At 38.7% G+C, this 25,594-nt stretch overlaps 1 protein-coding gene across 10 annotated transcripts in view; it reads right to left on the bottom strand.

The window, feature by feature from the left end:
* The window catches only part of NUMB (NUMB, endocytic adaptor protein), a 169,417-nt gene that overhangs the window by 9,441 nt on the left and 134,382 nt on the right, over positions 1-25,594 (bottom strand). For 6 of the 10 annotated variants that reach the window (XM_018053999.1, XM_018054004.1, XM_018054001.1 and 3 more), the window contains 4 exons: positions 25,431-25,463; positions 5,295-5,369; positions 3,265-3,405; positions 366-570 (listed from right to left, as the gene is read on the bottom strand). In XM_018053999.1, coding sequence (XP_017909488.1) covers positions 366-570; positions 3,265-3,405; positions 5,295-5,369; positions 25,431-25,463 — 454 coding nt within the window. The remainder of the gene's footprint in view (positions 1-365; positions 571-3,264; positions 3,406-5,294; positions 5,370-25,430; positions 25,464-25,594) is intronic. The other 4 variants (XM_018054002.1, XM_018054005.1, XM_018054003.1 and 1 more) reach the window with 1 other exon arrangement.

Here is a 25,594-nt window from a genome sequence, read left to right as displayed (position 1 = left end):
TTGCAGCTTAAACCTGGGACTTGCACTTCCTTCAAGATGTAGGTCCTCGATAGCATTTGGTTTTCACAGAGATCAGATGCATCAGAATTAAAAAAGAAAAAAGATACAGGTTTTCCCAATTTTGCTTTTAAATGTCTTTGCAACTTCTTCAACTGCACTCTCAGCTTCCCCAGGTAGTTAAAATTAATGGACACAGTAAATACTTTGAGGCCACTAAACAAGCCACTCTGTTTACATTTTCAGCTTTGTTCTTAAGGTCTTCATATATTGCTAAGAGTTCTCTATGCCCCTGACAGCTTCCAAATATTAACCGGTTGGGAAAAGCTGTTTTAAATAAACACACATTGTAGTAGGACAAATTGTACCTTTCTTGGCATCTTGGATTTGTTTCATAATCTCCTCTCTTTCTGCTTGCTCAGTGGCTGTGGTGACACGGAATGATCCTTCTCTCGTGAAAGTGGTCCGACTGGCGTCGAAAGTAGCAGTCACTCCACATTCCTTCTCCCGCTTCTGCTTACGTTCTAAACAGGCTGCAAAGGCACAGCCTACAGCGTGGCTCAGTCTTTCACCCTGTACATAACAGAAGGTTTAAAAAACGTTTCCAGAGTTATGGTGTCAACAACTACACCTTAGCTGGACCACAAACAAGTCTGTTTTCACACAGACAAAATGTTAGAAACTCCAGCTTATTAGATTTTAGTGGATTAATACGCCAAATTAATCTAAATGAATAATACCTTACGTAATGCTATGACCCTCTACTGCAGCAGGCACTGGGTAAAGTGGCTATCAGTAACCTGGGCCCTGTCAGCAGCCACTGACATTTTCTTATTAGTCATAGTCAGGTCCCTCTGTCACTTGTGTTGGCTCTGGCCACCAGCTGAGAAGACACTGGTCAAAGTTCCAGGCCCTAAGTCTTGACACCCAAACCTCTACTTGCTATGTAGGGGAATAATAGGAATATTTACCACGCATTTCTAAGCAACAACTGGAAAGACAGGGCAAATTTCAGAGCTTAAATTTACTGCCAACATGTCTAGGAACAAAAGGCACAGACTTAAAACTTCAGATAAATACATCTCCAGCGACGAGAAGGAATCAGGCCCAGGAAAGCTGAGCCTTCTCAGTCTCCCTTTCTGAATGCTCTTCTTCTGCCCTGTTGGGCCTTCAGTGCTTACAGGCTCTCTCCCATACCGCCCCTATTTTTTTTTCCAACTCTCTCAAACCCCAACTCTACTTCCCAACCACACACAGGCAAAAATAAAACCATGTTTTCAGCCACATTTTCAACTTGTAAAGGAATTAAACAGATAAACCTGAATTTTTTGTGTGTGGGAGGAGAGGAAGGTTTATGTAAACTAAATATTGTTTTAAAGATGCACTGGATTATCTAGAGTAAATTTAATAAATTCAATGGATTCTTTTTTTTTTTTTAAATCAGGGTTATCTGTATTTTAAACACTATCCCTAATTGTGGAATAAAAGGGTTACAGGTGATACAATAACTGCCGGCATCTTGTAACAGTGAGGAGAGATATCTGAGAACAGGGGGCCTTTTGTGGAATTTCCAAGATCATACCGTGTAAGCAGCTGCTCCTACATATGGCTCTGAGTAAGTAATTTCACTGCATTTTATATGCCAATATCAGAAACCACAAGGAGAGGTAAATGTCTGAGACACTTTTGTCCCTAGGATTTCACATGATGGTAAACTGTAAAGTCTCATTTATAGACTGACAGACTCATTCTTTGTGAATCCACATGAGTTTCCATGTAACTACTTAGTAGGATGATAAATGGGTAGGCATGGAAGCATGAAATAGGAGAGAGAGCAGAAAGAATTTTAGAACCCATCTGCATTTGAGCACAGCTCTAGTACAAGGACAGAGCTATAGGCCAAAGAAGCTTACTGTTTCTGCTAGGCCTTATGGCAGAAGTTCCTGAAGACAGACTTGCCCTCAAGCTCCATCCCAGACTCACTGAGTAAAAAACTCTGGGGTGGGGCCCAGCCATCTAATTTAATGAGCTCTCCAGGGGATTCTGATACAGAAGAGCCACTGTTTTATACCAGAGTAAAACAGCCTGAGGGCTATGATTTGACAACAGAATGGTTTTAGAATATAGCAAAACTCTTTGGATTTTTCAAGTGTAGTGATAGCAAAATACACTGCTTTGTGACTTACGGTCTGAGAGAAAGGGAGAAAGTGTAGTTTAGTTACTTCAACCCATTTTCGAAGCACTTGTGTCAAATCGAGGAGGAGCAGCTTTAACAGTATCAGCCACCATTTTGGAGCAGTTAGCACGAGCCAGGTCCTATGCTAAAAGTGCTTACACTTGTTACCTAATTTAGTCTTCACAGCTGTTATCTCCATCTTATAGAAGCGGATACCAAGACTTAGAAAATGTTAAATAACCTGCTCAAATCCCACGGCTAGTAAGAACCAGAAACAGGACTGGAACCTATATCTGATTCAGAGCCTGAGTTTCTAATACTTGTTTTTACAACTGCTTTTTAAAAAGCTTTTGGTTTATATTAGAATATGACCACAACTTCCCTTCCAGGTTAAACCTTGGCAAGAGTTCACTGAGTTGTAGCCTTAATGAATAGCTACCCTGCCTTATTCTGTCTGGACTTTCAAAAACTCAGAAATTACATACTCAATGCTATACTATAATTAAGATCATCATCACCTAAGACACTCTTTTTTTTATCAGAATTTTGGGTAATTTAGATGAAAGATGACAAACTTGATTATTCTCTACTTTTAAACAAAACCAAAAATTTCTACTATGTAACAACTTCTAGCACAGCTCACTGTACCATAATTTAGTATTTCTATTTTTTTAAATTAAAAATATACTCCAAACTCAGTTCTTGTGGTAGAGTCTTTTTGCAAATGAATTCGTAAGCACTTTTCAAATACCAGGATCTTCTACCCAGACAAATTAGCAAATACATGTGAGGATCTTGAAAACAGCTCTAATAATGAAAAGTTTTCTATAAAGTTTAGCAGCCACCATCACCAGAGCACTTTCCTTTAATGATCTTGGATCTCAGCCAATCATCTTGTTCTGTGAGTGGTAGGGTTACACCAAGAGTGTGAACTACTTGAATAAAAGGAGTGAAAGCAGGCTCGTTCAGGCACTTACAAGTTCTGTAACAGCATATACTTGTTAAAAATGTAGTGGAAACTGGCTGAGCCAACCCGGAAGAAGCTTGGTGACTGTGGCAGGTCATGATGCAATTCAGGCTGCTGGACTCACCGTGTCCTTGACGGCCATGAAGCAGTGACAGATCCAGCGCCGAGTTGTGCCGTCGCGACATATGTAAGAGAAGGCCCTGTCAAAGTTCCGATCTGGGGCACAGAAAGAAACTTTTTCTATTGTCTGGTCAACTATGAGGTCCTAGAAAAAGGGAAACACAAAGGAACAGTGGACCTAAGCGGTCAATCAAGTTTCTCAGAAGAAACACAGGATGTTCATTTCATAACACAGAATCCCTACATCTAATGCATCAGGCCTGCGGAAAAGCTTAATCTGAGCCAGAAGTTGGAAAACTAAGGATCTGACCTAGAAGAGATCCCCAGAGGCACTCTCCGCAGATGTTTCTTTCCCTCACCTCATCTTCATGTTCTATAATACACATGCTTGCTGATTCTAGTTTTATGATGGTAAATTCCATGTTCAATTTTACAGTATATGTCAAACAATAAATTTAATCCAATCCCCATATAACTTACACTCAATAACATAATTTCCAGAACAATTCTATGTATTTATTAACTTATCATTTAATTTTGAATACCACTAAATGGCACAGTATATATATAATGTAAACATCACAGAAAATGTTTTTTTAAAATACTGAGGCTCTTTGGTGCTTCTGTGTGATATTCCAATGGCCTAAAATCCCTAGATGCTGAGGTGGTAGCTGGAAGTGCTAAAGCATACAAACAAAATGACTTTTATAAAGCATGAGAATTCCTGTTGCTCCACAAACAAACTTGCCAATCGTTTAAAAGTTCTGCAATTCTGTTGGCTCATTCTAATTTTATTTTGCATAACCTTGATTACTATGCATTTCCTCTTCAGTATCTCCTGCTATGCAGCAGTTACGGATACAGTTTAATCAGGAGCCCTTTATCAATCATTTGCATTTTTGCAACAATTCTTCTCTGCCCATGATGGGTACCACGGTAACAAGTCATCCATTCCTATTATTCACTGTGGGGAGAATTAATTCATTCCAGTGCTACAAGTAACCACCAGGGGGCAACATCACTTTCTAGTAATAACTATTGTGTACAGCAATTAAAGATATAGCCTCCATATACAACAAATTTCATCCAAAGCATGAATGAAAACTACACAAGTTCTTAAAAATAAGCTAATTAAAATAATAGTTGTTTCCAACTGAAATGTACATTTAAGACCACCAGTTCTCTCTAAAAAAAAAAAAAACAGTCAAAAGAATTAAAATGTAGCTAAATTATATCACTTAAAGTATATCAGGTAAGCTACCCATGAAAACTGTTCTTTGCCTGCTAGGCTTTCTTCTCCTTCAGGTGACATCTGAGTTTTTGTTTTTTTTAAACTTCCTTCTGTTAAAATTTTTCCAGATATTAGGTCTCTCAGAAAGCTTTAATTAATGATTAAATGTATGTGTATAAGTAACACCTTATGCTCCCTAAGGGCAGAGTCTATGTCTATTCTTATCTAGGTACTTGGGATCATTTTTTTCTAATGCAAAATGCTATGTATATTTAAGATATTGTGTGGACCCTTAAATAAATGTTAACTCATATGAGCAATTTACTAGTCCTTAAGATTTCACTTAAATTGAGTCTTCAGTTAAATAGTAGGTTAATGAGTTCAAATATAACTTACTAAAAATAGTGTTTTATTAAGGAAAAAGAAGAAAATTTAGATGTGGTCTATTTTTTTTTTTAAACAGTGGCAAAAGGCCTATAATATTTTACATCAAATTTGTGGGGTTAAACTTTTTTTTAATGTGTCAGAACAAAAACAGAACTCAGATCTTAACATTAAATGCAAATATACTGTAAGCTAAACATGCTGTATCATGTAGAACAAAATGCTCAGAGAATTCTATTCTTCATAAGGTAAATGAGTAACTAAATTGGTTTTCTGAACATTAACCAGTCTCTCAGAAGATCGTACTTTGGACAAAGTGGAAGGATACAGAGTGACTACAACATCTTAATGGCATTATGTTTGATCACGGATATAAAAAAACATATGAACAGTAACATTTAAGCTTATGAAAGTTTTACCTTAGTTTTTTCATCCACAACTCTGAGTCCATCTGCCGATACCCACAGGACTGCCTTAACAGCTTTCTTTCCAGTCTTTTAAGAGAAACCAAAAAAGAAGGGGGTGGGGGGAGAGACACACACATATATAATATTAAAAAAAAAAAGGTCATATTCCATAGAAAACACTGACTTCTGCCTTCCATAAGTCACAAGTACAGATGGAGTCCAAGGTTCAGGAGGGGTGCCCAAAGCCAGATACTCAAATCAAACTGCAGAAACATTCAAGAAAAAACAAGCCAAAGCCATTATTTTAGAAACACAAAGCAAAACAATAAGGTAAAATTAAGTAAAGGGTCAGGAGGACAAACGGAATAAAAACCAAGATATCACATTCCATAAAGGGCAAAGAATAAGTAGATTCTTCACCCATTTCAAAACTCAACCACGAAAATCAAGAGTTAGATAAATATTAAATACATAAGGAGTTACACCACAAGTAGCTTCTACGAGTATATTCAGAGTAGAAAGTAACAGGTAAGTCTAAATTGAGATGCTGACCATTCTACTATACTTTGACCCCAATGTGTATGGCAGTGTCCTTGGTCACCTGAAATTTTCATATTAAAAACCCAAGAAATCTTCATGATTCCTTTAGCAATCTTTTAAAAGCATTACTTATTCTCCCAGGATTAACACAGAACTGCTTTAGTTTTTAATTTGACATTAAATGCAGACAGACATTTTGGGGACATAGAAGGATTAAAAAACCTGGAAAAATATTGTCATTATAACATAAATTCCTTTTGCTGGCTGAGAAAAGGCTTTGGCACATGTCACATGAGAACAAGCTGATGAATGATTTCTCCTGTGATGGAATGAAAATGGGACAGGGGAGTTTGTAATAGCAATTTAGCAGCTTCCTTTCTTTTCACCTGCTCTAAGGATACAAACAAAATAAAAGCAAAGAGAAGGCTCAGAATAGGTATCAAAACATCATAAGAAAGTATAGATCAAAAGAAATCTGGTACTACTGTGGGAGGGACAAAGGAGGATAAAGAAATGTCTACCATTCTCCACTTTACATGTCCAAGCCCAGTACTCCTCAATAAAGCACAGCTTCATTTAAGTGAAATGTGTAATCCACTCTGGGCTCCATCTCCACCATCACCTCAAATCTGATGAGAGCCTATTACATACCAGGCAATAGAAATACTTGAGTTCACAGTCCATTGAAAGGTGACACTCAGATAAAAAATAAATAATACAGTAGTAAGCTTCCCTGGTGGCTCAGACAGTAGAAAATCTGCCTGCAATGCAGAAGACCTGGGCTCAGTCCTTGGGTTGGAAAGATGCCCTGGAGAAGGGAATGGCTACCCACTCCAGTATTCTTGCATGGGAAATCTCAAGGACAAAGGAGCCTGGTGGGCTATAGTCCATGAGGCCACAAAGAGTCAGACACTACTAAGTGATTAATGCTTTCAAGTGCTAGTAGAGCTGAAAACAGTTTGTAACAATGTCAGAAACAAGGCATGGTCAAATCTATTTGTGGAATTAGGGGAAGGCTTTTTAAAATTGAAGACTGAATTGGGTACTAAAATAATTTTTCTAGATGCCCCAGGTAGGGGTGGGAATGCAGGGAAGTAATAGAGGTAGTAGATATCCCAGGCAGAAGAAACAGCAGTACAGGATATGGAAGCAAACAACAGAGCAAATCTGGGCCCTAAAAATATTTCAGTGGGGCCTGAAAGTGGGGAGGCACAGTGGGATATAAAGAGCAGGAAAGACCTAGACATGGAGGACTGTGTATGCCTGCTAAAGAATTCTATCTTAATTCTATGAGCAATTAGGAGCTTCTAAAAGAATTTTGAACATGATTAAACAGATTTGCATTTTTAAAATATCACTTTGGCAGCACTGTAGAGGACTTGGAAACAGACTGATAGGAGGCAGAAATACCACAACAAGATTCCAGGTGAGAGAAAATGAGGGTTGAGCTCTCTTGGGTGAGATACAGGGCTGGAGATGAGAAGTCTGAAATGGTGAATCTAAGAGAAATGTTGAAGACCCCTCTCTGGTTCCTGGCTTGGTTAACTGGGTGCAGAGGGTACCACAAACTAAGAAAACAGAAAGAGATGCAGAAGCAAGTTTGAGAGGGGGAGACTAGGATTCCAGTTTTAGACAAGCAATGTTTGAGATGTGTGTGCAACATCCAGGCAATTGGATATACAGATCTAAATTCAGTAGAGAACTCTTAAGATGGAATTTTAGTTTTGGGAAACATCAATCGTGGGAGCAATATGAGGGCCAAGGACAGGAGAGAATATCAATAATTAAGGAATTGGGAGACAAGTAATGAAATATCAGAAAAGGAACAGTGAGGAGAATGAAGAGAGATTAGCATCACTGAAACCAACGGAGAGGAGTTTCAAGAAGTAATATGTGGTCCAAAATGTCAAATGTTGTAAAATGACCAAGTAGGGAAAGATGTGAAAAAACACCTATTGGATGTAGCAATGAGTAAGACACCATGGACCGACAGAGGTTGAGGCGGCTGGTTATCTTTATGTGTCAGATTGGCTAGGTTATGGTCGCCCAGTTGTTTGATCAAACACTAGCCTACATGTTGCTACAGAGGTATTTTGCAGATGTGATTAACATTTACAATCAACTACCTTTAGGTAAGGACTTCCCAGGTGGCTCAGTGGTTAAGGTTTGACCCCTGGGTCAGGAAGATCCACTGGAGAAGGAAATGGCAATCCACTCCAGGATTCTTGCCTGGAAAATTCCATGGACAGAGGAGCCTGGTAGGCTATAGTCCATGGGGTCGCAAAGAGTCAGACATGACTGAGCGACCACTTTTCCTTTCCCTAGTGACTGAAGAACAGCAGCAACTTTAGGTAAAGGCAATAACCCTACCCTTGATAATATGGGTGGGCCTCATTCAGCCAGCTGAAGCCCTTAAGGGTAAAAACTGAGGTTTCCCTGAGAAGAAATTCTGCCTGAATTTCCAGCCTACTGGTCTGTGTGTGTACACACAAAGACAGACAGACAGACAGAGGAGGGAGGGAGGGAGAGAAACAGCTGGTGGTTCTGTTTCTCTGGAGGATCTAATAAAGAGGAAGTCAGACTAGAATGGGTTGAGAAGTAAATGAAAGGCAAGAAGAGTCTACATATATTAAATACTTTCTTTAAAAAAGCTTTCCTACAAAAAAGAGCTGTACAGCAACGGAGGACAGGTAGAGTATCAAGGGAGGTCCTTTAAAAATTGTGGTAAACTAACATGCCTTACTAGAAATAGAATGGATTTTGGAGTAAGACAGATACAAGTCTGAATTCAATGCCACTATTCATAAGCTAAGGAAGTTACAGAGTCCTCTGAGTTTCTACTTCCACATCTGTAAAGGATCTGCGGGGTTGGTAAAAGGACCAGAGTTATATAAAGCACCTGGAATTTAAAGAGGGCAATAAACAATTAGTGTTTGTTTATCGTTACGTTAATAAACTTAAAAATTTCTCCCAACAACAAAGCTTCTTGAAAGAGTAAGACACAGTTTCAACATTTGCTGAATGACAAAAGGCAGTGGAAAGATGGAGATTAAAGCCCCCCAAAAAAGTAATGCAGAGAACAAAGTCGTCAAGGAGGCGAAATAGGAGGAAGCCAGAATACAAATTTTAGATGGGAAGGGAAATGTCCCTTCCTTGAAACAGAGGGATGGAGTGAAGCCGAGTAGAAATGAAGACAGATTAGTAAAGGAGTGAGTGACAAGTTGAGGAAGTTTACTTCAAAGAGCCACAAATTCATCTGATCAGGAGATGAGAAGATCTACTTTGCTAGGGAGAAAAAGGTAGGCAGATTTAAGAGTGTAAAGACTTAAACAGCAGTATTGGGGCAGTATAGTACAGCGACTGCACAAACTCTGGAACCAGGCTGTTGTCTGAGTGTGAATTCTGGTTCTGCCACTTATTACTATGACCAAAGGCAAATTACTTGACCTTTCTATGCTTCAGATTCCACATCTGCATAACAATGTTAATAATGTCACATACCTCATGGGATTATGATGAGGATTCAATAAACAAACAGATATACCCATCAACAACTATAACTGCCCATATGTAACCAATGCTTAGGTAGAATAGCAAGGAGAGATAAGAAAGCTTTCCTCAGCGATCAATGCAAAGAAATAGAGGAAAACAACAGAATGGGAAAGACTAGAGATCTCTTCAAGAAAATGAGAGATACCAAGGGAACATTTCATGCAAAGATGGGCTCGATAAAGCCCAGAAATGGTATGGACCTAACAGAAGCAGAAGATATTAAGAAGAGGTGGCAAGAATACACAGAAGAACTGTACAAAAAAGATCTTCACGACCCAGATAATCACGATGGTATGATCACTCACCTAGAGCCAGACATCCTGGAATGTGAAGTCAAGTGGGCCTTAGAAAGCATCACTACGAACAAAGCTAGTGGAGGTGATGGCATTCCAGCTGAGCTATTTCAAATTCTGAAAGATGATGCTGTGAAAGTGCTACACTTAATATGCCAGCAAATTTGGAAAACTCAGCAGTGGCCACAGGACTGGAAAAGGCCAGTTTTCATTCCAATCCCAAAGAAAGGCAACGCCAAAGAATGCTCAAACTACTGAACAATTGCACTCATCTCACATGCTAGTAAAGTAATGCTCAAAATTCTCCAAGCCAGGCTTCAGCAATACGTGAACCGTGAACTTCCTGATGTTCAAGCTGCTTTTAGAAAAGGCAGAGAAACCAGAGATCAAATTGCCAACATCCACTGGATCATGGAAAAAGCAAGAGAGTTCCAGAAAAACATCTATTTCTGCTTTATTGACTATGCCAAAGCCTTTGACGGTGTGGATCACAAGAAACTGTGGAAAATTCTGAAAGAGAAGGGAATACCAGACCACCTGACCTGCCTCTTGAGAAATCTGTATGCAGGTCAGGAAGCAACAGTTAGAACTGGACATGGAACAACAGACTGGTTCCAAATAGGAAAAGTACATCAAGGCTGTATATTGTCACCCTGCTTATTTAACTTATATGCAGAGTACATCATGAGAAATGCTGGGCTGGAGGAAGCACAAGCTGGAATCAAGATTGCTGGGAGAAATATCAATAACCTCAGATATGCAGATGACACCACCATTATGGCAGAAAGTGAAGAGGAACTAAAAAGCCTCTTGATGAAAGTGAAAGAGGAGAGTGAAAAAGCTGGCTTAAAGCTCAACATTCAGAAAATGAAGATCATGGCATCTGGTCCCATCACTTCATGGCAAATAGATGCGGAAAGAGTGGAAACAGTGTCAGACACTATTTTGGGGGGCTCCAAAATCACTGCAGATGGTGACTGCAGCCATGAAATTAAAAGATGCTTACTTCTTGGAAGGAAAGTTATAACCAACCTAGATAGCATATTAGAAAGCAGATATTACTTTGCCAACAAAGGTCTGTCTAGTCAAGGCTATGGTTTTACCTGTGGTCATGTATGGATGTGAGAGTTGGACTGTGAAGAAAGCTGAGTGCCAAAGAATTGATGCTTTTGAACTGTGGAGTTGGAGAAGACTCTTGAGAGTCCCTTGGACTGCAAGGAGATCCAACCAGTCCATTCTGAAGGAGATCAGCCCCGGGTGTTCTTTGGAAGGAATGATGCTAAAGCTGAAACTCCAGTACTGTGGCCACCTCATGTGAAGAGTTGACTCATTGGAAAAGACTCTGATGCTGGGAGGGATTGGGGGCAGGAAGAGAAGGGGATGACAGATGATGAGATGGCTGGATGGCATCACTGACTCGATGGACGTGAGTTTGAGCTTTGAGTTTGAGTTTTGGACTCTGGGAGTTGGCGATGGACAGGCAGGCCTGGCACGCTGCGATTCATGGGGTCGCAAAGAGTTGGACACGACTGAGCGACTGAACTGAACTAGGTAGTATTTAGTATTTTGCTGGAAGGTAAGCTCCATGAAGGCAAGGTTTTCTTTCATACTTATTGTTCCCTGCTGTATCTTTAGAACTTAGAACAATGCCTGGTACGGAGCAGGAGTTTAAGAAATATTTGTTGAAGGAATAAATTTGCTAAATATCTGCTATAGGAAGAGGACACAGTTAAATCAGTGACATATAGGCTGCCAAATGGTACTGAGAATCCTGTGTCAGAAATCTGAACCTGCAATTTTATCACTACGTTCACTGTGCAACAGTACCTACAGCACAGCATCTGATGCAACAGACAGAACTACTTCAAGGCTGGGAGACTGAAAGTGGGAAAACTAAAAGATCATTTTAGAATGGGACTGCTCCCTATTTAGTCTCCTTATCATACACAAGGAAATATTTTTTTGGCCCAATTAGACTTTATGGAAATATCTCTGCTTTTTGAGGTGTGTCTTTAATCTTTATGGTGGTGTACTAAGCGTATCAGTGAAGCATTGTATCTGTCATATTTCACAGTTTCTGACTACTCTAAACAGGGGATGAAAACAGATAATGTGAATTTTTCCACTTGTTCATACATCTGAGTGCCAGTTCTTGGATGCCAGTAGAGTTTGTCACATTACGATTACATCAATAAGGGACTGAGATATTAACAATCAAAGACACACCTGCAGCTGAAATTAAGTCAAAACTTCCTCTCACAAACTCTATAGGAGCAGTGCTTCTAAACTATCCATCAGCTTTTTAGAGTTTTTCATTCTGGTAACATAAACTAAGATTCCTAATCACTTTTTAGAAAACGATGAAAGTCACAGAGAGATGGAAGTTTTCCTTTTGTTTGCCCTGAAACTGTCTACTTAAACAAATTATCTTAGGAGATAAGGTTAAAGTTAGCTAACCACGGGACTAAAAAAAGAGATAACCCAGAATAAGTACGAAATGTAGAATACACATAATCTTAGTTACATACACAACCCGTAAAAAGACTACATAATACTTCAGACACTAGTAAAAATGTGACAGGGGTAATGTATATATGAGAATTAAGAATTATTCTATCAACATGGTTCCAGTGCTTTCTATTTTAATGATACTTTCAAGATAATAGGTAGAATTCACACTGACTAGCGTCAGTGCATAAAAAAAGACAATTTTATAACAAAGAGAAAACTGTTTATTATTCAAGGAAAGAAAATGGGTCTAATATGAACAAAACTTCAGTAACTGAGAATTTAAATTGGTGGAATCTAAGAAGGATCAGGCTATCCTATAAGTGAAAAATGTCAAATTAAGTATAATTTTCAAGTAACCACTCAACTCTCTAAATATCCAATTTAGAATTTTAAAACTAACATTTCCCTTCAGTTCAGTCACTCAGTCACGTCTGACTCTTTGCAACCCCATGAAGCACAGCACGCCAGGCCTCCCTGTCCATCACCAACTCCCAGAGTTCACTCAGACTCACGTCCATCGAGTCAGTAATGCCATCCAGCCATCTCATTCTTTGTCGTCCCCTTCTCCTCCTGCCCCCAATCCCTCCCAGCATCAAAGTCTTTTCCCTTAAACACCTTTTATTATGGGTAGATACAAACCAGTACAGAAATTAAGCAGACTCTGACACTGGAGAAAAGGACAGCAAAAAATCAGTTGATTACAAATTGCTAAGTCAGGAAACTTGTACTTGCAAGTAAGAGAAATGCACAAGTAATCTTAACATGAAAATACTAGTGAAGAAACAAACTGGTTGCACAAATGACATGGAAACAGTAACTAAATAAGCTCAGTACACTATAAGATCCTTTTCTCCTAAATATCAAAACTACTCATAATAAAAAGCAATGAAATAACTAATTACAATAAAGAACTGCCCATCTACCTACTTATGTCCAGCTGCCTGTTGTTTTTTTTAAGTCAATACCACTTCAGAAAGTTTTTTTCAAGGATAGAGATCATAAGTTGGTAGGGTTCTCAGGATGTTGACAGATCCTTACAGTCACTCTTTTGTTATACATATTGTTGTTATTTGGGGAAGTACCTCAGATCTCCAGTTGAAGAATTAAGTTTCTAAACTGTTTAAATCACAGATTAGGAAACTTTCTGTGAAGGACCAGATACCAAATAACTATGGCTTTGCAGGCCATATAGTCTGTGTCAACTACTCAAGTCTGCCTTGCCTCACAAAAGCAGCCAGACAATATGTAAACAAATGGGCACGGATTTGCAACAATACAATTTTATAAAAGGGTTTTGGAAGGATAATTCATTATATTGAAATATTAGATCTGTTTAGAATTGCCCCTGAATTCTCTTTCTTTTCCATTTTTTAAAACAAATGCCCTTATATCCCACTAGTTTATTGTAGTATAATATTAATATTATATATATAAATTATTATATTAACTGAGACCTGAACTCAGGTGCAGTCCAACTCTAAAGTTCTGTGATTCCCAAAGCCAACAATGAGATAAGAACATGCAATTAATCAACATAAACAGAAGTAATATTGGGGGCAAAACAGTTGTGCTGGGAATACGATAAGAACAAAAGGTGTTCTAATGTAAGCCAAAGCAAAGGAATGCTATAAAGACACACAGAAGCGTAATTTGGCTTAGCTATGAAATGTTAAGAAGCAACAGCAGCAAACAAGACCAATTTGGGCAGGAAGATTAGAACAAGTCACTCTTTCTGAGCAACAGTGATTTGCCATTCTACTGTGCAGAGCTCTTTCTGCTACACACCAAAGAGGTCTTCAAGGGTACCCAGTATGTAAAGAGTCTCTGGTCAGTCTTTCTGCCACACCTACACACAGAGATAACCCAGTCATTATGGTGTAATAACATATTACCAGGCAACCATGGCACAGAGTGCCTTGTAATGAGTGAACAAGACGACTTCTTTTTAGAAAAAATCTGAGAAGGGCCTTCAAATCTATTAGATGACATTTTAATTTCTGAACAGACTGTGTAATGAACAAATTTTGTCTTAAAATTCCAAGATACAGTATGTATCTTCAAAGGAAAGAGCAGTAAAGAAAAACACAACTTTCTATAGAATTTGAGACTGGTAGTATCTCCAATGGCTGCTTTATTAAAAATACAGTAACTTTTATCTTGTACTTTTCTAAGTGAGAAGGGCCTTTAAAGGCTTTCAGGAAAAAATAAGGATGATAACATGTCATGAACCAAACAACAAAACTGAGATTTTTTGAGGCAACTGAGCTCTTCCAGTATGCCAAATCATTTTTTGAGGGGAAGAAGGAACCTAGAACAGAAATTATTCTAATATTAAGTTCATATTTCAAACATATATAATAGAAAAAGTGGAAATTCCACAGGGACCTAAAATTCAACCTGTCTGAAACCAAATTCATTACACCTCTTCTCACAGTGAAAGACCCCCCACCACCGTGGTCGTCTTTACCATAAACTTAGGTCTTACTTTCTGTCTCCTTTCGTATATACCTAGGGTGAATGAATGAATGATTTGGAGCAGGTTCTCTTCAGCCCAGTGGCTCTGTTAATGCTGCTTCTTCTACGCCTTTCTCCTCTTAGTTTAACTGGAACTCATAGTCTTCAGTCTCAACCTTAAGTATCATCTCCTCTCAGAAGCCTTAAACACAGTCGCTTGCATTCATTCCCCCTCTCTGCTCCAGCAGTACTTGTTATTGTTACACAGTTCGCTAACTTTTTTTTTAACCTGTCTGGTTTTACTACAGGTGAACTTGCAAGCAGTGCATCTTTCATTCACTAAGTCAGACATTTTGGAGTAGCCATTATGGACCACATACTATTCTAGGCATTAAAGATTCAGCAGTGAACAAAAGAGGTCTGTCCACAGAAAGCTTATGTTTTAGTGAGGAAGGACTAAAAAACCAAATTAGTAAAATGCATGAGTCTGAGTAAGCTCTGGGAGCTGGTGATGGACAGGGAAGGCTGGTGTGCTGTAGTCCATGGGGTCGCAAAGAGTCGGCACGACTAAGCGACTGAGCTGAACTGATGCTACGACAGATGGTGATAACTTCTATCAGAGGAAAATAAAACTAGGAAGGGGGACAGTGAGTATTTATATATGGAAGAAGGTGGTATTTGAAATTTAAAATAAGGTTCTCTCAGTGACTGCCTCAATGAAAATGGGGCTTTTAAGCAAAGAATGGGAAGAGATGAGGAAGTGAGCCACACACATATCTGGATGATGAGTGTTCCAGATTAGAGGTTACAGCAAGTGCAAAGGTCCTGAAGTGGAAGTATACCTGGTATGCTCAAGGAAGAGCAGGGAGGCTAGTATGGCTGAAATATAGGGAGCAAGAATAGAAGAAGACAGGAAAAGGGACAGAGGGGATTCATGAACAATGGCCCACTAGGCCCAGAAGACTTCGGTTTTTACTCTGGGTAGGTCAGGAAGCTACTGGAGGACCAAGCACCGTAGGGGAACAATCAGATCTATCTTAAAAAGATCACTCAGACTGATATCTTGAGAACAGATGATAGAGGGATAATGATGAAAGCAGACTGAGTAGAACATTAATGCAATGATTCAGGTGAGTAGAGGAGCTGGCATGGACCAGGGTAGTTAGTGGTAGAGGTAGTCAGACAGGAACTGCTGACAGGATGATATAAGGCAAAAGAAAAAGAAGTCAAGATCAGATCCAGGATTTGTGGCTAAAGCACAGGGACCGGGATGGGAAAGACTAGGGAAGAGTAGTCTGGGGGAGAGTTTTAGAATTTGGTTTGTGACACATTAATGTGAAATGCCTTAGGGTGAAATGTTTGATGCTAATGATACTGACACTTGTTCATACAGCAAGCTATTCTGTACCCTTTGCTTGCGTTTCCTAAGTTAATCTTCAGAACAATCACATGAAGTTGGAATTAGTATTATCCCTTTATTTTTTTTGTAATAGATGGGGAAGCTGAGGTACAAAATGGTTAAAAACATCTCCCAAGGTCACAAAACTAATAAGCAGCTGAGCCAGGATTAAATAAACACATGTACAGCACCAGATGGCCAACACCAAAATCAGATTGATTATATTCTTTGTAGCCAAAGATGGAGAAGCTCTATACAGTCAGCAAAAACAAGACCAGGAGCTGTCTGTAGCTCAGATCATGAACTCCTTAGTGCCAAATTCAGACTTACACTGAAGACAGTAGGGAAAAACACTAGACCATTCAGGTGTAACCTAAATAAAATCCCTTATGATTATACAGTGGAAGTGAGAAATAGATTTAAGGGACTAGATCTGATAGATAGAGTGCCTTATGAACTATGGACAGAGGTTCATGACACTGTACAGGAGACAGGGATCAAGACCATCCCCATGGAAAAGGAATGTAAAAAAGCAAAATGGTTGTCTGGGGAGGCCTTACAAATAGCTATGAAAAGAAGAGAAGTGAAAAGCAAAGGAGAAAAGGAAAGATATAAGCATCTGAATGCAGAGTTCTAAAGAATAGCCAGGAGAGACAAGAAAGCCTTCCTCAGCGATCAATGCAAAGAAATAGAGGAAAACAACAGAATGGGAAAGACTAGAGATCTCTTCAAGAAAATGAGAGATACCAAGGGAACATTTCATGCAAAGATGGGCTCGATAAAGGCCAGAAATGATATGGACCTAACAGAAGCAGAAGATATTAAGAAGAGGTGGCAAGAATACACAGAAGAACTGTACAAAAAAGATCTTCACAACCCAGATAATCACGATGGTGTGATCACTCACCTAGAGCCAGACATCCTGGAATGTGAAGTCAAGTGGGCCTTAGAAAGCATCACTACGAACAAAGCTAGTAGAGGTAATGGCATTCCAGCTGAGCTATTTCAAATTCTGAAAGATGATGCTGTGAAAGTGCTACACTTAATATGCCAGGAAATTTGAAAAACTCAGCAGTGGCCACAGGACTGGAAAAGGTCAGTTTTCATTCCAATCCCAAAGAAAGGCAATGCCAAAGAATGCTCAAACTACCGAACAATTGCACTCATCTCACATGCTAGTAAAGTAATGCTCAAAATTCTCCAAGCCAGGCTTCAGCAATACGTGAACCATGAACTTCCTGATGTTCAAGCTGGCTTTAGAAAAGGCAGAGAAACCAGAGATCAAATTGCCAACATCCACTGGATCGTGGAAAAAGCAAGAGAGTTCCAGAAAAACATCTATTTCTGCTTTATTGACTATGCCAAAGCCTTTGATGGTGTGGATCACAAGAAACTGTGGAAAATTCTGAAAGAGATGGGAATACCAGACCACCTGACCTGCCTCTTGAGAAATCTGTATGCAGGTCAGGAAGCAACAGTTAGAACTGGACATGGAACAACAGACTGGTTCCAAACAGGAAAAGGAGTACATCAAGGCTGTATATTGTCACCTTGCTTATTTAACTTACATGCAGCGTACATCATGAGAAATGCTGGGCTGGAGGAAGCACAAGCTGGAATCAAGATTGCCAGGAGAAATATCAATAACCTCAGATATGCAGATGACACCACTCTTATGGCAGAAAGTGAAGAGGAACTAAAAAGCCTCTTGATGAAAGTGAAAGAGGAGAGTGAAAAAGTTAGATTAAGGCTCAAGATTCAGAAAACTAAGATCATGGCATCTGGTCCCATCACTTCATGGGAAATAGATGGGGAAGCAGTGGAAACAGTGACAGACTTTATTTTGGGGGGACTCCAAAATCACTGCAGATGGTGACTGCAGCCATGAAATTAAAAGATGCTTACTTCTTGGAAGGAAAGTTATGACCACCTAGACAGCTTTGCCAACAAAGGTCCGTCTAGTCAAGGCTATGGTTTTTCCAGTGGTCATGTATGGATGTGAGAGTTGGACTGTGAAGAAAGCTGAGTGACAAAGAATTGATGCTTTTTAACTGTGGTGTTGGAGAAGACTCTTGAGAGTCCCTTGGACTGCAAGGAGACCCAACCAGTCCATCCTAAAGGAGATTAGTCCTGGGTGTTCATTGGAAGGACTGATGCTAAAGCTGAAACTCTAATACTTTCGCCACCTCATGTGAAGAGCTGACTCACTGGAAGAGACCCTAATGGTGGGAGAGATTGGGGGCAGGAGGAGAAGGGGACGACAGAGGATGAGATGGCTGAACGGCATCACCAACTTGATGGACATGAGTTTGAGTGGACTCCGGGAGTTGGCGATGGACTCCTGGCGTGCTGTGATTCATGGGGTCGCAAAGAGTCGGACACAACTGAGGTACTGAACTGAACTGAACTGAATCCAGATCCCCAGTCTGTCCTTAACCCCTATCCTATACTGTTTCTAAGATGGAAATATCACTCTGGAATTTATGGGAGATGTCCGGAGATAGAAACTTCAAAATCATAAGCATAGAGATGGTATTTAAATACCATCCACGACACTGGATGAGCTCACCAAGGGACAAGCATAGGTAGAGAAGAATCCACAGACTGAGAAGCAGGCAGCAATATAATGGAAAATGAAGACAGCATGACCCCTTAACTCCAAACAAATAGTGTTTTCAAGGAGTGGGAGGGATGGGCTATGTCAAATGCTGTTGATAGGTTGAGTAAATAGAACCACTGGAATAATAATACAGATGACTGGACAAGTGATGAGGGTAAAAGTCTGATAGAGTGTTCAAGAGAGGAAAGGAGAGCAGAAACTGAAGGCACCAAGAAGAAACCTCCGTTTAAAAAGAAGGTTTCTTTTCATGCTAGTGGACAATCCACTAGAGAAAGAAAACTGATTATGGAGGATGAGGGATAGCGATACTGAAGTAAGTAAAGGCTGGAATAAGAATTTTGTGGAGGAGCTGCCCTCAGCTAGGAACACAGACAGCTTATCCCTTGAATAGGAGGGAAAATGGAATATGTATGCACAGATGCATGTAGGTAAGAAGATGCGGTATTGTGTCTGAGAGTTCTCTTCCAGCTGATTCTATTTGTTCAGTGAAGTAGGAAGCAAGGTCACCAACTGAAAGAGAGAACAGAGTAAGAAATTCTGGAGATTTAAGGAAAAGGAAGGGATAGCCAAATAGTCATCTGAAAGTGAGAATAAGCTGGACTAAATAAATGGAGACCATCTTGCTCATCATTGATCTGGATAGCCTAGTACAGTTCCTAGTATGTTTTAGATACTAACTGTGACTTGAAGCTTGAGAACCACTGACTCTTTATGAATACAAATTAAAAAAAACAACTTCAAAGGTTAATGAGTTGTTTTTTTTTTTTTTTTAGTCTAGAAAAGATCAGTGGCCAGGGCATTTGACATGTTACATGTTGATCATGTTACAGGAAATACTGAAACCAAGGATCAATGGAAATATTCTAATGACTCCTGGGATTGTCTTTTTTATTTTTCCTTCTTTAGAAATCTGTTATATTATACTTCAGAAACAAACCCTAAAATGTGCATCTAATAAGATATGAGAGAAGGTAAATTTTATAGAAGAAAGGGCGTGGGAATTTAAAAGGCAGAAAGGAAGAAAAGGAAAGAGGCAGCAGATACTCCCTCACTTGTAGAGGAAAGGACCCAGAGTGGTCTAAGTACAATCTGCCATTAAGGAGAAAACACAGGAAATCTAAATAGAATGTAGATGTGAGCACACTGACTTAACGTGGTCATGAATAGCATTTAAATGTTTTACTCTTGAGAATTAGTTGCAACCAATATAACCATGTGCTACTTTTCAACTATGTATTCTCTAAAACAACTATTTCTAATGATGCCATTTAACAACTGTAACAGCATAAAAACTTGAAAAAATATATACGTGGCAGTACGTTAACAGTATCTGTTATAACAGATATTACAACAGTTTTGGTGATTTTTATACAGTTAGAAGTGGTTAACCCCCTCCCCCAAATTAAATAGCCCAGGGAGGAGTTCACAAACTCAAATCCCCACAGGGTTAAAAGCAGGTAACAAAATGAGTGAAGCAGACGGTGAGGACAACAGGGAGCTACAGGGATGTGGCAACAGGCAACCAAAGGGCATAACAGCTACTCAGCTCCGCATACAAAGTTAGCCGTTTTGCCAGATCTGCCATTCCTAAAATAGATATAATAGTTTCAATCTGAACATTTTCAATGTTTGAAATACTGGCAACTAATTTAAATTTATGAACTGTGAGCAGGCCATACAATGTATGTTTGTGGGAAGCATTCAGGCACTTGAGCAGTCTAGTGTCCCCTGCATCTGACATTGTTCCATTCACTGTAATGAAAGCCTCTTGAGGAAAGCCGAGACCAACACTGGGCAGGAGAAGGCATGCAGCACTATGTTTCAGAAAACCTTGGTTTCAGGGTAGGCACTACCATTTACTACTAGCTGGGTGACCTCTTTGAGCTTGTTTATTCATTTGTAAAATGTAGTTTCATCAACTATCATGTCTAATTCACTGAACTGTTTTGAGTAGCAAGTTAGAAAGTAGGTCAAAACACATCCCTAAGTATAAAGCTCTATAAAGTGGATGGCTGTGAGATACTAGAAAATATATACTGGTATTTGCCCCTGGTTCCTGGCACAGAGCTCCTGAAATCCTTGAAATTCCCCAAGCAAGAACACAAAGAGCATCTCTTGTCCTGATATTTGTTCTCTGATCCCATCCTGACACAAGGCTCCTAAAACCCTTGTAAATTCCTAAGTGATAAGAACACTAGGAGCATCTTTTGTTCAATGATACAATCCTGGGTGGGCTCCTGGATAAGAACTTGTCACCAGAACCACCAAGCCATGATGAGAAGCCTAGGATTTTCAGTCTTTATTCCTCCATCCTCTAAAAAAGGAAGAGGAGATGGAATTGGAATTAATAATCTATCATGTCTACACGAGGAAGCCACCACAAAATCCTCATAGTACAAGGTTCCGAGAGCTTCCAGGTTGGCAAACACATGCACATGGAGAAGGTGACATACTCCAGTTTCACAGGGACAGAAGCTCTTGCCCTTGGGGCACTCCCAGACTTTGCTGTAGGTATGTCTTCATTTGGCTCTTCATCGGTATCCTTTATCATGTCCTTTAATAAACTGGTAAATGTAACTGTTTCCTTGAGTTCTGTGAGCTGTTCTAGCAAATTAATGAAGCCTGAGGAGGAGGTCATGGGAATCTCCAATTTGTAGTCAGAGACAGAAGGTATTACGAGTAACCTGGGGACCAACTACCTGCAATTGGCATCTGAAGTAGGTGGGACCAGTCTTATGAGATTGAATTCTTAAATCTGTGCGGTCTGACACTATCTCCAAGTAGACAGGGTAAGAACTGAGTTAAACTGTAGTGCCTCAGCTGGTGTCACAGATAATTGCTTGGTGTAGGGGAAAAAAAATCTCTATACATTCGGTGACTAAAAGTAAAGTGTTTTGTGTCAGCAGTAAAGAGAGACACAGGAGAAAGACTAACAGGAGGCAGATTGAACTGAGTTTTTCTAATACAACGGCTTGGAAAAGAGACCTACCAGGGTGGCCTAAAAACATTTTATATCTTTATGTTCAGCGAGTTCCTCATAAAATGGTAATACAGATTTACTTAGCTCATGAGTTTCCTCAAATACATTAAAATTTAAAATCCTTTTCAAATGTTAAGGGCCATGTAATTGCTTGCTAATATTAATAAAACATTTGTCGAGTACAGCCAAATACACTAGGAGCTGTATATAGTACTTTCTAAAGGGTTGAGAATATTCTTGGCTTTCTTAAAATAATGAGCAATTTAATGTAGCTAAGTTTAGAAAAAGATATTTCAGAGTCTTAGGTTTTTTCCCCCCTTCTAAGATGTATGTAATCTTACAATGGGTTAATAACACAGACCTGTAAGACACCCAGGTTTATCTGTTCCTCATTAATAAAGCTTCTGAAAGTACTGCTTCCATTAGATGGAGGAACAGGGAGGTCAGGCCCCCGACAGGAACAGGACAGAGTATTCAGGTCCAGGACAACTAAGGGAAAAGCAGCAGCAGTTCTCCTGGTCATCAGGGCTAATAATTCTTTCACCCATCTACTGTTATGCAAATATGTTTGGTGGAAACTCTTGATAACTGTTGGACCATTAAAACATACATAACACGAAGGCTAAGAAAGTGTCAAAATTTATGAGGAGCTGCACTAGATAAAAACTCCCTAACATACTGTTCTATGAGATTCTTCATTTTTAGCTTTCATCAAAACACAAATGACTGAGCAAACTCAACAAACCAAACCTCTTTCACCAGACGACTTCTTGTAGATTAGTGTTGAAAGTGAGTTAAATGATGGCAACTTGAAAAGTATAAAAGGCTCCAAATTCAAGAAAAGTTTTCATTTATAAGTAAATTTCTGGAAAGATTATGGGTGATGCTTTCCCCCACCTTGGTTTCCAAACTCTTTGAATGAGTTAACTGTAATTAAAAAAAAAAAAAAAAACTGTACATAAGAATAAACTGCCTGGCCATAAAAATAATTCTCCCCACAATAATGTAAAATTTCTGTATTATATCTCTATGAGATGGAGAGGATCACTAAACTTATCCTAGTAATTATTTCATGACATATGAACTGGAATCATTATGCTGTACACCTTAAACATACATTGGTGTATATCAATTATATCTCAATAATTCTAAGGGTCAGTTTGACAGAAAACAACAAAATTCTGTAAAGCAGTTATCTTTCAATTAAAAAATAAGTAAATTAAAAAAAAAGAATTCTAAGTGTCATATTTGTTCACATTATGGGACAGATTAGTATCTTTTAAGAAAATCTCACTAGTATGATTTAAACATCTCTAGATAAATAAAATGTTATTTGAACCACTGGAAAAGATTCTTTAAAGCTTTAATAATAAAGTAAATTGACCAGAGACAAAAATCCAAAATTAAATTGCTACCTTTAAAGAAGAAAGGTAGAAAACAAAAATGAGTTTTAGGAAGCTCTTTACTTACTAACATCTTTATAAGGTTAAATCTCTTACACTTTGCTTGTAAATAATTTGGAAATAGAGTGATTGTATAGCAAAGTGATTTACCAATGTAGACTTTGAAATCAGATTATCTGGGTTCAAATCCTAGACTCTACCACTTATGGTATCTGTGAATTCAGGCAGGTCACTTAACCCTCTGTAAACTTCAGTTTTCTCACTGTAAGACAGGAGAAAATAATAATTTCAGGCTTGCTGTAAGGGTTAAGTGAGATAATTCATAGTTTTCTTTCTCATACCATATAAATTTGTGATGTAGCAAAATGCAGTGAAAATAGCTAAGAAGCATGGTGTGACCCAGTTGTGACATTAGATGTACAATGACCTCATTATACACAGCAATGAATATTGTCACCTGGGAACTGATTCTCACGTGATAGCTATTTTTGTTCTTTAACATGATGCTATAACCTTTAAAAAAACACACTTTAATATAATTTTTTATAAACCATATTAATATTTTCTACATCCTAGCATTCATAGATAAGACTGCTTTACCAAAGTAGATACATTAAAAACTGATCACTTAGAAAATACTTAAAATTATACTTTAATTGGGTTCATGTGAAATTGCTTTGAGAAATTATATTTGGAAAAGAAAAAATGCTCCACCAAAAAATCCGCTTAACAATCAGGATGCCTATTTATAAGTATGCAAGTGTCTATAGGATTAATTCTTTCTAGATATAGATCCCACAGTCTATGGACCTGTTAATGTGACTCACATTCTATGGACCTGTTCATCTGATTCAGGCTCAAAATACCTACTAAAAGTTTTACTGTGACATGTGTGGATACATTGAAAGTGAAAGTGAAGTTGCTCAGTCGTGTCCGACTCTTTGCAACCCCATGGACTGTAGCCTACCAGGCTCCTCCTTCCATGGGATTCTCCAGGCAATGAGTTTATATTTCAGACTGATAGCAGGTCCTGAATAAACCATTCAATCTAAAATCCTTCAAACTTGTTTACTTTATTTAGTATAATGGTAGCTTAAACCAGAAGTGAAGTGGAAGTGTTAGTTGCTCAGTTGTGTCCAACTTTTGGTGACCTCATGGAGCATGCCAGGTTCCTCTGTCCATGGAATTCTCCAGGCAAGAATACTGGTGTGGTTAGCCATTCCCTTTTCCAGGGATCTGCCTGACCCAGGGATCTAACCCAGGTCTCCTGCACTGGAGGCAGATTCTTTACCATCTGAGCCACCAGGGAAGCCCAATTTAAACCAGAACATGTGGAGGGAAAAAAGAGCTACAACTGAAATACTTAACTGAGAAGGAAATGGAAACTAATCATTTTTAAAAACTGGTCTTCTTAGGGACTTCCCTGGCAGGCCAGCAGTTAAGACTCTGAGCTTCCACTGTAGGGGGCACAGGTTTGATCCCTGGTCAGGGAACTAGGATGCGGAAGCCATGCGGTGTGGCCAAAAAGAAAAAAAAAAATTCTTTAAAGTAACAAAACCACCCAGTGAAAAATTAACTGTGATGGGATTTTTATATTTTATATTCACATAAACATATAAACTTTTAGTAATGTACACTGAGTTATAAAAATGACAGTAGTTTTCTCTTATACCGTCTGAGTCTTATTTTGTGGCACTTACTCAAAACTAAACAATAAGCTTAGACACAAAAATGTTAGAAATGTATTTATCTATTTTTGTACTGTCACCCTACATAAGGAAATCTGAACACTGAACATCATTCTTTAAAAAGCACCTACATAAAGAACATTACACATATGACATTCATTTGATAGACTACTAATTAAGATAGTTTTTCTTAAGTTACCATCCCAGGTTGAAAACTACAGGATCCCCAAAGATAAGTTCACATACTTTACTTACTTCACCTGAAATTTAACTTAAATTGAGAAAAAGCAATAGCAATGAATGTAAAATTTGGGATACATTTTAATTTTCACTTGACTTTAGTATTTCTTCCTACTTCTCTGTCAATATTGAGCACTAAGTAAAGCCTACTTGTTCAAAAATATTCTAATATGAACAATTTTGCTAAATCAAATTAAATTTAATACCTAGTTTTGAGGAAGCAATTCATTTTTAACCTACTTGATTTATTTATTGGACTTTCCTAGGAATTATCAGTTTTAGTATCAACAAACACACAGGTAATATCATAGATAGCAGCTTTCAGATTCATTAATTTCCATACTCCATCAAATCAATTCCTGTATTATAAAGAAACCAAAGCTGTACTTCTTTTTAAAAAATACATCAATGCTATACTAGGGGTGTAACTCCTTATAAAGCAAGGCACGAATGTGGCATCAAACTTACTTTTCCAAAGAAGCCTTTGAAGAACTTCCTTTCCTGGAGGAACAGGGGGACAAGTCGAGCGCTATTATTGTATGGGCTACATGTCCCAGGGTTTCACAGCAATAAGCACACACAGAGGGTAGGTGAAGGGCAAAGTAGAAGGGGAGGAAGTGAGAGTTTTAAAG

Source organism: Capra hircus, chromosome 10, assembly GCF_001704415.2.
Source record: "Capra hircus breed San Clemente chromosome 10, ASM170441v1, whole genome shotgun sequence".
NCBI lineage: Eukaryota > Metazoa > Chordata > Mammalia > Artiodactyla > Bovidae > Capra > Capra hircus.
The sequence above is the reverse complement of the archived record's forward strand: the minus strand, read 5'-3'. Positions and strand labels throughout refer to the sequence as shown.